The sequence below is a fragment of the Trematosphaeria pertusa genome (genome assembly GCF_010094035.1).
Source record: "Trematosphaeria pertusa strain CBS 122368 unplaced genomic scaffold BU26scaffold_3, whole genome shotgun sequence".
In the NCBI taxonomy this organism is placed as follows: domain Eukaryota; kingdom Fungi; phylum Ascomycota; class Dothideomycetes; order Pleosporales; family Trematosphaeriaceae; genus Trematosphaeria; species Trematosphaeria pertusa.
Window position 1 is genome coordinate 1,274,150 of NW_022987214.1, and position 14,643 is coordinate 1,288,792.

A 14,643-nucleotide genomic window follows, 5' to 3' on the forward strand; every position below is an offset into this window, starting at 1 on the left:
GAGCCTATGACCCGGCTTTGACATACACATCGGAGTAAGCCTCCTCTCACGTTGTGGAATTCTCCGGATAGAACGACGTGCGCAACAGCTACCCTAGAGGCCTTCGCGGGTGCGTACAATAAGACAGCTAATCTTGTACGGCGAGCCCTTAGATCCGGAGAATACCCTACCGCAAGAGGCCTCCTTCCCGCGGTTTAGCCTCATGTTGCTCTCCAGTATTCCCGTGGCAAAGAGTGAGGGATGAGGCGCATATTATGGAGCCGGAGGGCCGCTTGCAGTGCCAGCAGCGAAAGGACGAGTGGCTTTGGTCGTAAGCTGTTGTGAAGGTGAACAAACCCCGTTAGCGCGCACGTGCACGGACCGGGCGCTCCAAATCTATACGCTGTCCGCCTGCGCACTTCCTTCTGCTCCTTGGGACCCATACCGTGATCTCCGCCAAACAGAGGCCGTCGCAATAGGCCTCAAAAACCCCCAGAACAACCCAATGAGCCTTACCGAGCCACCGCACACCAAGGGCCACCGCCTGCACACCACTGGCCACCGCCTGCACACCACTGGCCACCGCCTGCACACCACTGGCCACCGCCTCCGCACCAAGATACCCCGCCGCGGTTCGCGAGCGGCGGGCCTCCACGAAAGTGGCTGCCATGAACGCCGCGGAGGCAAGCACACTCGCCGCGGACAACTTCGCCGACTCAGCCAACGAGAACGCGGACCTATATGACTCTGACGCCGACTCTACTGCCTGGTATGGCCCGCCTGGTGGTGAGGAGGACCACGTCTTGTATTCTGACTCTGATGGAGGCGTGAGCCTTTGCAGTTGGAGCCAAGGCGACGAGATATAATGATACTGGCGTTTGCTAGTCTTTCTATACTGGCGTCTGCTAGTCTTTCTATACTGGCGTCTGCTAGTCCTTCTATACTGGCGCTTGCTAGTCTTTCATACTGGCGTCTGTTAGTCTAACCATACCGACACGAGTTGGTCCATAATACTGGCGTTTGCTAGTCGCGATACCGACGAATGTTGGTCTTGCCTGAGGACGCTGACTTCTCTAGGAGGCTGCTAGTTGAGCAATCTAGTTTCGCAGCAAAGCCTTCCGAGCCTCACCCCTCTCTACCTCCCTCCCGAGCAGCCAGCCCATCCCCACGCCCACATCCACCAACGCCTCCCGACTCGCCGCCAACGCCGGCACAAACGCCCAAAAGGTGTGCGGCACGCCCGCATAAGCTCTCAGCCTAACCTCCACCCCCTCATCCTCCAGCGCATACGCATACAGAATGCCATCGTCCCTGACCAAATCCATCCCCGCAACCTGCACGAAGGCCCGCGGCATCTTGGCCAGCTTAAATGCCGGGGAAGTGAAGAGTGGATTGTACAAGGGAGAGGAGAACGTGGGCTCATAGTGCGCGAACATTATCGCAATCGCTGCGGCGTCAACGAGCATAGCGTGCTTATTCTGCTCCCACGATGTCCAGAGATCGCGGTACTTCTGCGGCACCATTTCGCCGGTATGCTCATAGATGGCGGGAAACGCGAGCCATTGGCCCGTAACTGCGGGCTGGAGAGACTCCTCCACGGCTCTCCTTGCCAGCACGGCGACAAAGTTGCCGCCCGCCGACCCGCCGCCTATCACGAACCCCTTGGCCGGATCCGCCCTCAACTCTCCAGCATGCTTCGCGATCCACTGCAGCACATCCCACGCGTCATTGATGCCGACGGGGAACTTGTTCTCCGGGGCAAGACGATACGACGGCGCCACAACAACCGCATCAAACAGCCGCGCGAAGCCACGTGCGTTCGGAATCATGCTCTCTTTCGCGCCAGCAATGAAGCCTCCACCATGGTACATTACGATCACGGGGCCGGGGGGTTTCTGCGCAGCTGGTGCAGGGCGGATGACAAGGGCCTCGGAGAGCCAGCCGTCTCGGACGGGGATGCTAAGTTCGGATTCCTCGAGGCCTTCTGGTGCAGGGCCGAAATTTTGCCGCATCTGGCGGATAATGGGCTGCCAGCGCGCTCGGTTCGCGGCTGCGTCGGTGATGTCGCCTAGAGCGGGAGGAGGATTGTGGTCGAGGAACTGTGCTGATTCAGCTTTCAGTGTGTGGGTGGAGTTAGGCCACCACCTACCTCTTTCATCTCGGGGCTTATGGTACCCAAGGCCTGAATCTCGTCTCGTGTCATTCTCGGAGGAGAGGCTTCTGCGGGGGCCATGGTTGCAGAGATAGAGAGGAGTACGACGTAAGGCAAGCAAAAAAAAAAAAGAGATAGAGAAGAGCTCTGGATAAGCTTGGATTGAAGGGTGGACGTGCTACCTAGGTAGTGGATGAGGGGAGTAAGCATGCTAAACCGTAAGCGGTACGGCACTAATATACATCCAACACCAAGTAGGACAGCGAACCGAGATGCATTCGTAAAGTCGTGTCGTGATCTATGGAAGTTGCTTTAAGGCCGTGATCGCATGCGAAGGAGAACCTCACCTTCCCTTCCGTACCGTGTCGGATGCCAGGCCGTTACTCCTCGTCTTCTTCATCTTCTCCAAATTCGACGCCATATTCGCCACAGATGTCCCATCGATCACCCTTGGCAGCTTTGCTGACGTATTTGGTAAAGCGCAGCACTCCTCTATCCCTCAGTACGATTGCGAGGTTGTTCCACGCCGCGGGCTGCGAGAACAATATCCCATCGTCATCGTCGTCACCCGCGCTCTTGTAGATAGCAGGGTCCGCTTTAGCTTTTCGTCGCTGGCCGGCGCCGGTATGTGTGGAAGATTCAGGGGCGCCGGCATCAGTCCCCTCGTCGTCTTCGCCGGCCATATACATTTCGTAACCTCCGACTTCCTCTTCAGGTTTCGGAGCTTCACCGGAAGCCTTTCCATTAGCCTTACTCGATGCACCGTTCTGCTGCGTTTCCTCTTCCTCCTCCTCTTCATCGCCCCAGCCTTTGGAGGGTGTAATACCCAGACAGACCTCCAACTGAGGATCCTCTTCTTCATAGGCAGTGGCGAGAGTGTAATCCACCCCGCGCCTAAACCGACGGGCATAGATGTTGCTCTTCGTGAGCGTTATGCCGGTGACGAGTGAGACCCACTTGGTGAAGGCGGGGTGAGGGAATAGGATATCGACGAGGTCATCATAGGGTGTCAAGCTCTCAGTGTCTGGGTAAGTCGTTTGTATGGGCTGGACGGCTTTCCGATAGAGGTAGAGATGCTTATGAGGCGGACGAGCGACACCGACCTCTGACTGTTCTTTGTAGAAGGGGTTCGCGGGCAGACTGGGGTTCGTTTCATGGTCCTTCGATTCGAGGTAACCGCGGAGCCGGGCACAGAACTTGGGCGACAGGAACTCGGCTAATCTGAGGGAAGACTCATCCGAAAACATCTTGGACAGCTCCTCGACGGTGTCTGGGGTGAGGTAGTTCGGGTTCATGTACTTGATCAAGAAATCGATCTCGTCGGCGGTCATCTCCTCATCGTCTGCCTTTGCCTGCTCTTCCCAGTGGGGATTATCGACCCAGTGCGCTTGCGGCTCGTCGAACACGTCGGCTTTCCCTCCTTGTAACTGAGCCAAAGAACTGCGCTCAGCGAGCTTCTCCTCCAGCCCTTCTTCATAACCCTCCTCGCCCTCTTGGGGGATATGGAACCATCCGCTGATAGCCATGCGGATGCGCCCTCCGTCATCTTCCTCCATCTCATCTGGTCCGCGCCTGTATACCTCTTCGACGTCATGGAAGCTTTGCCCGGGCTGCACCGTGAAAAAAGACAGCTGATTCCATGCGGGCGGGATTGACACGGTAAAGTCGGGCTGCGGTACCTTGACCTCGTCACCAGCGGCGGTCTTGAGGTCTACGGTCGGGTATAGGCGAAGCGCTCCGCCCCATTCTGGCTTCCACGGACGATCCGGATCGAGGAGGTAGAGAATCCAGCTCACGCGCCGGCTCCCAATCACGTCGTCGTGACACAGAAGATGACAGCCGGGTGTGTACACATTCTGCACGCGGCTTAGCTTATATTCTGCCATGGCATAGCCTTGGATTACCTACCACTGCCATATCTGTCTTCACCCCGCTCAACGGCCCAGACCCAGTTATTGAAGACAGGTATTTGCGGAAGGCGGAGGAGTAGAGCGAGTCGCGGAGGGTCAAGAGGGACGGCAGGCGCTTGAGGGCGGAGTCGTCGAGGCCATCGAGGTTCGCGAGGTCGCCGGACTGGTGGATCTTGTAGATGTCGGTCTCCTTCGGCGTGAAGGAAATGTGCTCGCGAATCTCGTTGCGGACATTGCGCAGGAGGGCGTCGTTGACTAGGTCCTGTATCACAGCGTGCTGGTACCTAGAGTTGTCAGAAAAGGGACGCTCAATGGTCTGAGAACGGGCATACGGCTGCGATGTGGCGTAATACTTGGTATAGCCCTCGAGCACGGCGGCGTCGAACAGTCCCTTGCGGAAATTCTTGTGAGCTTCGTCGTCGGAAATGGCTCTCTTCTTCGCCTTGCCATTGGCAGGGGCTTCGTTCTTGCGCTTCATCGTGCTCTGGCTCCCGCTGCTGAGCGGGCAAATTCGAGGAAAATCAAAGCGAGGCACGAAATTCTGGGTGGAGCTTTGGCGATGTCTCTCAGACCATTATCACTCGACCCCCCCTCCATGTCCGGAAGCACTTCCCTGCTTCCCCGCCCCTCATTTCAATTTCGTACCGACTTCTGGGGCGTTGCTCGCGCTCGCGTCCAGAAAGCCAACATCGCCTCCGCACTGTGTACAGTTGAATTAGCGTTTGGCGTTGCGCATCGCTGGCATTGCGGAGGAGCGCACGCACTCCGGTTGGCTGAAACGGTTCCGATCAGATCGACTTCTTCGGCTGCATGCTTCCAATACAGATGTACGGCCGCCACGGCTGGGATGCGCATCGCTACCAAGATGCCCATCGCAGGAATTACCCTCTCCATCTATGCCCTTCTAAGCAGGATCTACCGTGTCCTCTAAGGAACCCCCTAACGCCGAGCTATGCAAGCCAACAGTACAGTCACAACTCAATCGTCCGTCAACTTCTCTTCCAAGGTCAACATGAGCGCCATGGCTCTCTCGTACGTCCACATAGTGACGGCGCTCGCTGGAGCCGCCTTGATCAAGCTGACAGTCAGCCCTCGATACATGCCTCTCCGCCCCTCGTTCTTCCAGATGTTCAAAAGAGTGCTCGTTACCCCTGAGTATAGTGGTATGTTCCGATGGACATATCTCGATCGCATGGGCCCTTGCACCTGCAGCCGTTTTCGTGTCGTGTCGAGGGGATAGACGGCCGTCTTGGAGAGCACGCTCGCGATGATGCCGGCAGCGGCGTCCGACGTGCCAAAGGGCAGAGGGATGGGCGAGCTAGCTACAACAGGCTTGAGGCTTTCATAGCTAGCGAAGAAAAGGCCCATGTAGGGAACGATCTGGCTCACGCCAGCTCCCAGCCCGCGGAAAAACCCACGCGGACCCTCGTGCTCGGCAATGTGCCGGACGGAGGCGACGATGGAGGGATAGACGCGCTCGCGCCCCTGAGCCGCAAAGCGCGTCCGAAGCAGGTCGAGAGGGTATGTGGCGGTTGTCGCGCAAGCACCCGCAACAGCGCCGCTGATGAAGGAATCCACCGTGCTGGGGAGGGTGTATGGCTGAGGGATGGCCTCAAGCAGGTGCGACATGTACGTGTAGGCCGAGAATTGGACGCTGCCGTAGGCCAGGTATAGGGCTTCGGCGGGGATGTTGCCCTTCCATAGCCCCGTGAGGCCCTCCTCGCGCAGGATCTGCTTGAGTGTGCCCAGCGTCCCTTTATAGACGGGCCCCTGAACGTTGCGGTAGCTGAGCGGGTCGGAGAGGGAGTGGACCTGGAGCTGCAGGCGGATCTTGATGACGTCCAGGGGAGCGATCACGAAGCTGCGAACACGGTCAGCATTCACTGGGCGACATTGAAGCAGGAGGATGGAATGCGTACCGCGACACGAGGCCAGCAATGGCGCCTGCAACCGCCACCTGTCGCTGCGAGCCCTGAAGAAGCAAGCAAGTCAGCGCGGGTCCCAGAGCTGGCGGACAGCGGGAAAAGTCACCTCATGCTTGAGCTGCGCGACGCCTCCTCCAGACATGCGCCCTACCCCTCTTTGCGGAGGCCCTGTACGAGCTCCCAAGCCTGCGCCCAGTGCAGGCTGTCTCGCCGGTGAAGGGGGTATTGATTGAAAAAGAACCGGCAGAGCGGGGAGACGCGGTGTTTGATATCCTCGGGCGACTGCTCCAAGGCGGCTCTAAAAGCGGGCGCGCCCGGCGATCTTTGGCGCACGGCACATCACCCATCGCCCGCCATGGCCCTGAACATCACCACCAGCCTCGCTCTCCGCGCGCTGCGGTCCAATGCTGCACGTGCGGGCGCGAGGGCCTGCAGAGCACCCATCCGTTCGCCGCAGAGAGCGTTCCTGAGCTCCTTCTGGAGTAAGACGTCGACAGTGAATTCCGCGCGGGCCAGCGCCGAGCAGGCCAGCGCCGCCGCGCCCCAGCAGGAGCACCTCGTCCACGATGCCACCAATGCAGGCCAGTTGGACGGCAAGCCCGCCAGACACGTCGCCGTGAACATCGACGGCGACCCGCGCGTCTTCGACACGGTGTTCCTGCGCGATAGTTGCGCCTGCCCGCAGTGCGTCGATCCGGACAGCAGGCAGAAGGTCTTCCAGACCTCAGACATCCCAGAAGACATCGAGGGCAGCTGCCGGACAGTGATCGACAAGCAGAAGGGATGGATGGTAGAGGTAGTGTGGAAGAATGACGTGCCTGGCTACGGGCCTGAGCACCGCACGCGGCACTCGATTGACTGGCTACGGCGAGCGCTCAACACCGAGCTGGAGCTTCGAGGAGGCGTGCGCCACGACGAGCGGGTGCTATGGAACAACGAGATAATTACAAGGGACAATAAGTGGGTGGACTACCAGGACTGGATGGGAGAGGACGAAGTCTTGTTCCACGCGCTGAGCCATCTCAACACGTACGGCCTGCTCTTCCTCAAGAACATCCCCGACTCGGAAGAGTCGGTGGTCGATATCGCAGGCCGAATCGGCACGCTCAAGGACACCTTCTACGGCCGCACCTGGGACGTCCGCTCAAAGCCCAAGGCCGAGAACATTGCCTACACGCCGCAATTCCTCGGCCTACACATGGACCTCCTGTATACATCGAACCCGCCGCATCTACAACTGCTCCACTCGTTGCGTGCGCGAACTCCAGGCGGCGAGTCCTTCTTCAGCGACTCATTCTACGCCGCACACCAGCTCCACAACTCGTCCGCCTTCCACTTCCGCAGCTTGTGCACGTTCCCCGTAACCTATCATTACCACCACCCGACGCACCACTATCACTACACGCGGCCCACCATCGAGCTGTACCCGTACCCCAAGTACAGCGAGCCGACGAATTTAGCCATCCACCGCGTGAACTGGTCGCCGCCCTTCCAGGGTCCCTTCGAAGCCCGCATCGGTGGAGAGAATCAGACTACCATGAGGAACTACCTCGCCGCTTCACATGCCTTCGAGAAGGTCTTGAGTGCGGAGGAGAACATGTATGAGTATAGATTGAACGAGGGCGAGTGTGTGATATTTGATAACAGGAGGGTGCTGCATGCGAGAAGAGCGTTTGATGCTACAAAGGGCGAGAGGTGGCTAAAGGGCGCTTATGTGGACGATGATGTCTTCTTCTCTAAGCTGAGGGTGCTCGACGAACAATTCACAGGAAAGTGGATCGCCGATGGTGTCATTCGGCCTGCTGTGAAATGAGGTCAGCAAGGGGTTGCATCGGGCGGCGTCAGCATGTTGAAACACGATCTTGGGAATGGTTGGAAAAGTTGCATAGCGGATAGCTTGAAACTGCATTCGTGCTTTCGGATCCATGGTGCTATCACCGAAGCGTCTCACACAAACACCTCCGCAATGACTTTTAGCTCACACTATCATTGACAGCAGAAGACTCACGGAAACAAAATATAACACCCCAGGTACGTTCCATGATCCTCTTCCTCTTCATATTCGACTAACGATGACGTTCATCTTGGACCGGTTCGCTCCCGCAGTCGCGCCTTCCTCTTCGCTAGCCGGGGGGAGCGTCCGCGACTTCCTTACACCATCGTTCCGCAAAAACCTTCCAGTCACTGCACCTCAGATCCGCAGTCCATGGAAAGCCTGACCCCTCTTGTGAACCTCTCGTATACCAGCATTCGACATCGCTCGCTCGTCCCTGGTCGTGGCATCGCCCAAGACTCTCGATTGGCCGGACGTCGTGAAGAGAACGCTCAACGGGTCATTCGGACGAAGCGAAGCCAACTCCAAGACCTCCAGAAACTCCTTGCATCTTTCCTCGTTACCGCTACCTTCCAGCTCGTTCAGCCCGTGGATGACGCAGTATCGGACAACTGGCGTGTGCTCGAGCAACAGGCGAAGGAGACCCACGGCGTCCTTCCAGCTGTCCATACCCTCGCCAAGCCCATTCAATACTGCGGCGTCGACCTTGAAACCGTCCTTCTCTGGTCGAAAGCGAAGAAGTTGAAGAATGAGGCTGTAGACCATCGATGACAACCCCGCTTCTTTCACGGAAAGAGACGCCGCAATGTTGGCTCTGGGAGGCTTCGTGCAGATGTACGAGAGGAATGGTGCGTTCGCCCGAGCCGCGGTGAGAATGACACCCAGCGCCGTCGCTCTGGCACTGGTGTCCGCTTGGTATTCGAACGGGTATTGAATCCACAGTCTCTGCGGTTGCAGTGCACCTCCTTGAATCCATCTCGCAGTACATGCTAGCACATGCGCTTCTGCAACCAGTGCCTGACTGGCTTTTATGAGCGCAAGTCCATCTGATCCATGGACGAAGCCTTGTAGGGGCTTGGATCGTACATCGGCCTCCTCCCTGGATATCAGAGTGGCTGTCTGAGATGGAACAGTATCAGGAATACGAAACCTGTTACTCGCCCTTTCTTCGGCACGGGTGCGCTCTAAGATACCCTGGGCGCGTAATTCTTGTCCTACATAATCAGTGTTGAGTCCAGTGCACTACGGTTGATCAAGGGACCTTACCGACTACCGCCCGAATGTGAGGCGCCGCCTGGTCTAGCAGGAGCTGCACCATACAACGTCCGATTTGCACCAAATCCTCCTGGCTCTGTATGTGGCCACGCATGCGGACTTCGTCAACTAGCGTGCCCATATTGGTCCTCATCTCAGCCATGAACGGTACCACCGCCTCGTTCAACTTGTCAACTTTCCACTCTATTATGTCCGCAGTGCGTCGGATATACTCTACGCGAGCCAGTTCTTCAACTCCTCCTTGTTCTATCATCATGTCGATTGACCGATTAATGTCTGCAACGGCCTCTTCATGCCTGGCTTTGACGTCTTTGTTAAAGCTGTCGAAAAATCTCGACGTACTCGACTTGTTGAACCATTCGGCAACTCTCAGAAGGAACTTGAAAAACGCTCTATACACCTCGGCTAGTTGCCTGTGCATCGAGTCCCTCTTTATTACTTCCAGGAGTTCCGAACAGACAGCTACCCTTTCGCAGACGTGTGCTGTGGTGGCAGATAGGTCTTCTGCTATTTGATCGTGGTATACGGATGCCTTAGGTCCATGAGATGTCAACGAAGGGACTTCCTAAGCTTACTAAACAAGACTCACCTGAACAACCATCGAAAGTGCACCGGACAATACCGATACATATGTGTTCTGCTGCGGAACAACCTTCAGGAGATCTCGATGGGCATTCAAGGTTTTGCACATGTGAGTAAAGTAGCTATAAGGCTGACTTCTGTTCAGCTTCATCACTAGGTCGGGACTGGTACGCTACCGTACCTTGCCATGGCTTCTTTTCCAATCATCCGCCATTCCTTCAACAAGTCCTTTGACGTCTTCCAGGCTCTTACCGGTACTCTGCCTCATACGCTGCTCGACTTGGATTTTCGCATCTCTCCGGGACTTCCCAAACACGCTGAATTTGCTTTCGCTCGATTTCTTTTCCATCGACTTGAAAAATTCGTCTGATGCATACTCGAGCGCTTTGCGCGCGACTTCGCACTTGTCGAAAGGCCTGCATGCTTTTGAGCGATGTCGACACTCTGCGGTGCCATGACATTGACGACTTACCGTGAATTTTCATCAAATTCCTCGAAGTGCGACTGCGCCCGCATCCTATCTCGAGCTTCAATCTCCGCATCGATTTGCGCGACCACCACTTTGGTCCCAACGGATAAGGCAGAATCTCCAGCTAGGTCATCAGAGAACCTTCGCACAATCACATTGCTGCGTTCTTGAGCTCGAGAACGATGTACGACTGACGGGTCCATTTTGGAGATCTTGCCGCGGAGAGCAGGCACCAGGCTAGAATGTCATTCTGGAGAGCTTGAATAAAGCGCATGGGAGAAGCCCTTAGGCCCATTCATGCTTTCGATGCGGGATCCGTAGCCGACCGCCACACTGCGCCATCCTTTAAGGCGGGATGGAATGTTAGGTTGGTCGCATTTGCCTTATCATGAGTCGTGTCAGCTTTCAGCCCCGACAGGGCGCTAATCTTGGCATCACACCTCAGCTGCGGGGTCTGCTTTCGCTCACAAAAGGCACCATAAAAGGAAAGCCATTGTATCGTCTCCGGTATAGCTGGTGCCCGTCTTGGGACTACGGCCGATAGAAGAGTGAGGCAGTTCTCGGCCGTTTCGCACAAGGCAGAGCCCGAGCTGACCCCCAATCCATGGTGGTACCACGCCAAAGGCCCGCAAGGCTGAAGATGCTGACAAGCAATCACGGCAGGGGAGCTATACTTATTCAGTAGTCCAGCCCTAGGTCCTGAACTACGTCTCTTGCACTCTTTCTGATTCACCGATCCCCGGATGGCGCTGAGCGGAGCCAGTCGAGCAGAGTTCATCGCAAATGGAGTGGCTGCAGGGAAAGTTTTTCAACCCGACAGTCCAAATCTCCCTGTCCTGATGGATCACACTATACCAACCGAAGCGCACAGTCCCACGACTACCAATGACGCCTTGGGCTCAGAACGAGGTGTACGAACCCTCGTGCCTGTCCCTACTCACCACGCTTCTAGCAGAGCGGTGAAAACGGCACCCGCAGCAAAGACGGAGGAACCTATAATATTCTACGACCCGCTAGGTGCAAGATGGGGTCTTCCTTTCGAGAAGGCGAAGACCTGGGAGGTATGCTTAGCCGTGCGTTGCTGCTGCAATAGCCTAACAGCACCCAGGGGATGAAAGCGCTGGTAGTGAGCATTTTCAACAGCGGTATTGGTCATCATGGCTGGTACCGTGACTGCTTCATCACCTCCGATGAGCAAAACAGAAGGTCTTTTTGCTTGACTCGGCTCCCGCAGCAGGTCGATATCCTACCGGAAGTGTGGAACGAGATGGTGCAGCCCGGGTGGCAAATCAAGATTACCTTCGAAGGGCATCCGCGTTTCGTTCAAAAGGCTCTCCATGCCATGGCGAATGAGACGGCAACGGAAAAACAGGGCTCCGTCGAGGAAGAACCGTACAACCATGTACCCAATGAGCTTCAGGACATCAGCTACGTAGCGAGGCTATTCCAGCAAGATGGCACCACGTATCCGTCTTACCTTCGTCAGAAGACATACAAGGAGCCGCTCTTAAGTCGGGTCCTCGACTCGACAAGCGAACTTGGCTCGGTTCTATGCGAGGTGCGCAACATCTTTCTGGGCATATCTAAGACAGGCGTCTCGAATAGCGAAGACTATGATTCTCTCCAGAGCGATGATGTCTTTGGTGTCCCGGTGCTGCAGATCCACTCTAGCATCCTGCTCGACGCTCTGAAGGCTGTGATGCATTTCCAAACCTCCGTGGAAATAGAGGACGATGAGGGGTTCAGTATGGTCACACGACGGTTATCTTCCAACCTACGCTCCGGTCAGTTCGTGTTCCCTTTCGAGGATCTCTATTACCACAAAGAGGATTTGTCTACCTACCGAACGCAGGTAGGTGGACCGAAGCAGCACCATAGCCGGGAGTACAACGAGACCTGCGACCGTCACATTCAAATTCTCCTCGATTACCTCTACAACCAGCCAGCAATACAACTCGGGAAGGCGGAAACTGCTTGGAGTCAATCACTTCCCATGACAGCTTTTCGTTCACTGTGGATCCTCCTGAAACCTGGATCGGATGTGTATGTTCGTGAGAGAGGTCGGCTAAATGCTTACGTAGTCGAGCGTGTGGAGGGGATCGTGCGAACTACTACCTCGCCTCCTAGGCCTTACCTGGTCAAGCTGTGGAACCTCGACTTCAACGGCAAGTGTCTTTCTCGATCGGTAAAAACCGTATCGATACCGGTATTTGATGGAGAGAGAGAAGTCACATCTTTGCCAGTCTTTCCTACTCGCTTCCATCGCGACAAAGCCAACGAGCGGCCGCACCGTGAGGTTCTCATTGAGCGTGGGAAAACGTTCGTTAAGGTGATCACGCAACCATCTTACCAAGAATACACGGGACCAAGCTCCTTTAGTCGAGCCCGAACGGTAATATGAATGAGTTTGTCTCCCTTATGATCTGGAAGCTAACTGCGTGCCCAGTATAGCCAAGCACGTGTCATGGTAGATCACACTGACCGGCCATGGGAGAAGGACGTTGCAGCAGACCAACCGAATCGCCATATGCCAAACATCGACTCTGGAGAAGAACTGGGACTCGACGTGAGGGTGCCTAAGTGCGGCTGCAAGGTGTGCGCAGCAACGACCGACGCGCTAGAGCTATCGAACAGAACATTGGCATTCGAAGATTATGACGACATTTCATTGGACTCGGTTGACAGCCTTACCGAGCATCAATATTTTCTCTGTTTCTCCCACGTATACGCCTATGCACTGCAAGATCGATGCTGGGGTAAATAAACATTCCGTTCATCAAGAATCCGGTCGCTAACATTTGATCTCGCGCAGAGTTAGTCGATGTTCAGGGCTTAAAGAATCCTACCATCGAGCGGACCATCATCAACACTCTTGTGATTAAGCCCGAGAAGAACAAGTCTATGATCAAGGCCATCTGCGAGACATACCACCGCAAGGAGCATCGCGAGCAGCTTTTCTTCGCGGATCCGATCAAAGGGAAGGGAGAGGGCTTGATCATTCTGCTACATGGGCCGCCTGGGACCGGCAAAACGCTCACAGCAGGTATATATGCCGACGACCAGACAGTTGAGAAAGTTATTGACGTAGCTCTTAGAATCGGTAGCTGAGTTTCTGCAAAGACCACTTCTCACCATCACCGGCTCGGACTTATGCGACGAGCCAGAGCAACTGGAGAGAAACCTCATTCGCTTCTTGCGCAATGCAACTAAATGGAATGCAATAGTACTCCTAGATGGTACGTATGTCGTGGTCTAGGTTCCAGCGAGCCCAAGTCTCGTAGTATTTGTTGAAGGCGTCCAGGAGTGGCTTTTCATATCCCGCCGAGCTTCTTGTGGAAAATCCTCTATGTAGAAACTGTGCTAATACGTCCCTCCTCCTATGTAGAAGCTGATGTCTACCTCGAACGACGATCCGCGAACGATCTACGCAGGAACAGCATCGTATCAAGTATGTTTCTCCCACCCAGACTTACTCGTCTAACCAAGATTCGCAGTCTTCCTTAGGGCCTTAGACTACTTCCAGGGTATTCTCTTTCTAACCACAAACCGCGTTGGCACCTTCGACGAAGCCTTCATGTCGCGTATCCACATACAGGTCGGATTCGAGCCGCTAGACGACGAATCGCGAAAACAGATCTGGACAAACAGCTTCCAGAAGCTCGCAGAAAACCACCTGCGCGGTGGGCGAGAGATACTATATACCTGGCCCGCGAAGGAGTTCGTCATGGAGTCAGAAAAAGTCAGATGGCTGCAGTGGAACGGTCGAGAGATCAGAAATGGTAAGGGAGTGGCAGGCCAATAGTACCATCAGACCCGTTCGCTAACCTAGAGAAACAACAGCTTTCCAAACTGCGGTGACCCTTGCCTGCTACGAAGCAAAGCAAGAAGGCGATAGTATTCCAAAGGTCACGGAAAATCACTTCAGTCAGGTTGTCGACATGTCGACGAACTTCAAGCGATACATGAGGTCTGCGCATCAGAACGCGGATTACTCGGACCTGGCTTATTGGGACCGCTTGAGGGATGATAGGTTCAGGCTTGCGCAGATGAAAGGGGCTGATTGAGGGTTCGGGCGAGAGCATTCCGGGGGCGAATGCGTCATCGCTGATGAACGCGAGGACTAAACGTTTCTTTTTATCTTCGAGGTGCTTGTGCGCTCGTGCGAGAGGGATATCAATAATATACAAAGAATCACTGCGCTGTTCTGGTAGTGACATACGCCAGAAAATGTATCGATATGCGGACGCGGGAAAGACACGTTGTGTTTTATAGGTGCTCGGTATTCCTCTTAAAATAGAAGAATGTTTGATTAGAGTTCTTCGCTGGGATGTCTGTGGAAGCGATTGCGGTTGGCTCCTAACTGTCCGCTAAACGCACCCTAGGTCTGGGTTGAGTGCGTAGAATCCTTAGTTGTGTTTGCAGGGAGAGAGTAGGCGCATAATTTAGAAGAAGATGGATATATTTCCAAATGAGTGAGCGAGCATATGAGCGAGAAGGAGGATTACCGTCCAAGAGCA

At 55.4% G+C, this 14,643-nt stretch overlaps 6 protein-coding genes across 6 annotated transcripts; 2 read left to right on the top strand and 4 right to left on the bottom strand.

Annotated features, from left to right (window-relative positions):
• Positions 1 to 941: 941 nt before the first annotated feature.
• On the bottom strand, positions 942 to 2,250 carry BU26DRAFT_515580 (uncharacterized protein). Its single transcript, XM_033828106.1, has 2 exons — positions 2,129 to 2,250; positions 942 to 2,078 (listed from the first exon to the last, which is right to left on the bottom strand). The coding sequence occupies exons 1-2, from the start codon at positions 2,210 to 2,212 to the stop codon at positions 1,077 to 1,079; spliced, it is 1,086 nt and encodes a 361-aa protein (XP_033688209.1). The 5' UTR covers positions 2,213 to 2,250; the 3' UTR covers positions 942 to 1,076.
• Positions 2,251 to 2,426: 176 nt separating this feature from the next.
• On the bottom strand, positions 2,427 to 4,769 carry BU26DRAFT_217884 (uncharacterized protein). The gene is made up of 3 exons (XM_033820722.1): positions 4,374 to 4,769; positions 4,040 to 4,325; positions 2,427 to 3,987 (listed from the first exon to the last, which is right to left on the bottom strand). The coding sequence occupies exons 1-3, from the start codon at positions 4,517 to 4,519 to the stop codon at positions 2,512 to 2,514; spliced, it is 1,908 nt and encodes a 635-aa protein (XP_033688210.1). The 5' UTR covers positions 4,520 to 4,769; the 3' UTR covers positions 2,427 to 2,511.
• Positions 4,770 to 4,875: 106 nt separating this feature from the next.
• BU26DRAFT_515582 (mitochondrial deoxynucleotide carrier) lies at positions 4,876 to 6,227 on the bottom strand. The gene is made up of 3 exons (XM_033828107.1): positions 6,073 to 6,227; positions 5,961 to 6,013; positions 4,876 to 5,902 (listed from the first exon to the last, which is right to left on the bottom strand). The coding sequence occupies exons 1-3, from the start codon at positions 6,106 to 6,108 to the stop codon at positions 5,020 to 5,022; spliced, it is 972 nt and encodes a 323-aa protein (XP_033688211.1). The 5' UTR covers positions 6,109 to 6,227; the 3' UTR covers positions 4,876 to 5,019.
• BU26DRAFT_515583 (Clavaminate synthase-like protein) lies at positions 6,113 to 7,955 on the top strand. The gene has a single exon (XM_033828108.1). It carries the CDS (start codon positions 6,322 to 6,324, stop codon positions 7,777 to 7,779), a length of 1,458 nt encoding a protein of 485 aa, XP_033688212.1. The 5' UTR covers positions 6,113 to 6,321; the 3' UTR covers positions 7,780 to 7,955.
• A 100-nt stretch (positions 7,956 to 8,055) lies between these two features.
• BU26DRAFT_477258 (uncharacterized protein) lies at positions 8,056 to 10,329 on the bottom strand (the record flags this gene model as incomplete). The annotated part of the gene is made up of 5 exons (XM_033825596.1): positions 8,056 to 8,915; positions 9,067 to 9,607; positions 9,665 to 9,787; positions 9,839 to 10,073; positions 10,130 to 10,329. The coding sequence occupies 5 exons, from the start codon at positions 10,327 to 10,329 to the stop codon at positions 8,158 to 8,160; spliced, it is 1,857 nt and encodes a 618-aa protein (XP_033688213.1). The 3' UTR covers positions 8,056 to 8,157.
• A 1,544-nt stretch (positions 10,330 to 11,873) lies between these two features.
• On the top strand, positions 11,874 to 14,405 carry BU26DRAFT_588050 (P-loop containing nucleoside triphosphate hydrolase protein; the record flags this gene model as incomplete). The annotated part of the gene is made up of 8 exons (XM_033834705.1): positions 11,874 to 12,518; positions 12,573 to 12,706; positions 12,761 to 12,882; positions 12,939 to 13,169; positions 13,222 to 13,362; positions 13,512 to 13,574; positions 13,621 to 13,905; positions 13,967 to 14,405. The coding sequence occupies 8 exons, from the start codon at positions 11,874 to 11,876 to the stop codon at positions 14,188 to 14,190; spliced, it is 1,845 nt and encodes a 614-aa protein (XP_033688214.1). The 3' UTR covers positions 14,191 to 14,405.
• Between the last annotated feature and the right edge of the window lie 238 nt (positions 14,406 to 14,643).

Excerpts from the sequence above, each read along its gene's own strand:
- BU26DRAFT_515582 (XM_033828107.1), bottom strand. The coding sequence starts at position 6,108 with ATGTCTGGAGGAGGCGTCGCGCAGCTCAAGCATGAG. Across the intron at positions 6,014-6,072 it reads TCGCGCAGCTCAAGCATGAG|GGCTCGCAGCGACAGGTGGC; the intron begins GTGACTTTTCCC and ends TTGCTTCTTCAG. Across the intron at positions 5,903-5,960 it reads ATTGCTGGCCTCGTGTCGCG|CTTCGTGATCGCTCCCCTGG; the intron begins GTACGCATTCCA and ends CCGTGTTCGCAG.
- BU26DRAFT_515583 (XM_033828108.1), top strand. The coding sequence starts at position 6,322 with ATGGCCCTGAACATCACCACCAGCCTCGCTCTCCGCGCGCTGCGGTCC.
- BU26DRAFT_515580 (XM_033828106.1), bottom strand. The coding sequence starts at position 2,212 with ATGGCCCCCGCAGAAGCCTCTCCTCCGAGAATGACACGAGACGAGATT. Across the intron at positions 2,079-2,128 it reads TAAGCCCCGAGATGAAAGAG|TTCCTCGACCACAATCCTCC; the intron begins GTAGGTGGTGGC and ends GAATCAGCACAG.
- BU26DRAFT_217884 (XM_033820722.1), bottom strand. The coding sequence starts at position 4,519 with ATGAAGCGCAAGAACGAAGCCCCTGCCAATGGCAAGGCGAAGAAGAGA. Across the intron at positions 4,326-4,373 it reads TATTACGCCACATCGCAGCC|GTACCAGCACGCTGTGATAC; the intron begins GTATGCCCGTTC and ends TGACAACTCTAG. Across the intron at positions 3,988-4,039 it reads TGAAGACAGATATGGCAGTG|AATGTGTACACACCCGGCTG; the intron begins GTAGGTAATCCA and ends AGCCGCGTGCAG.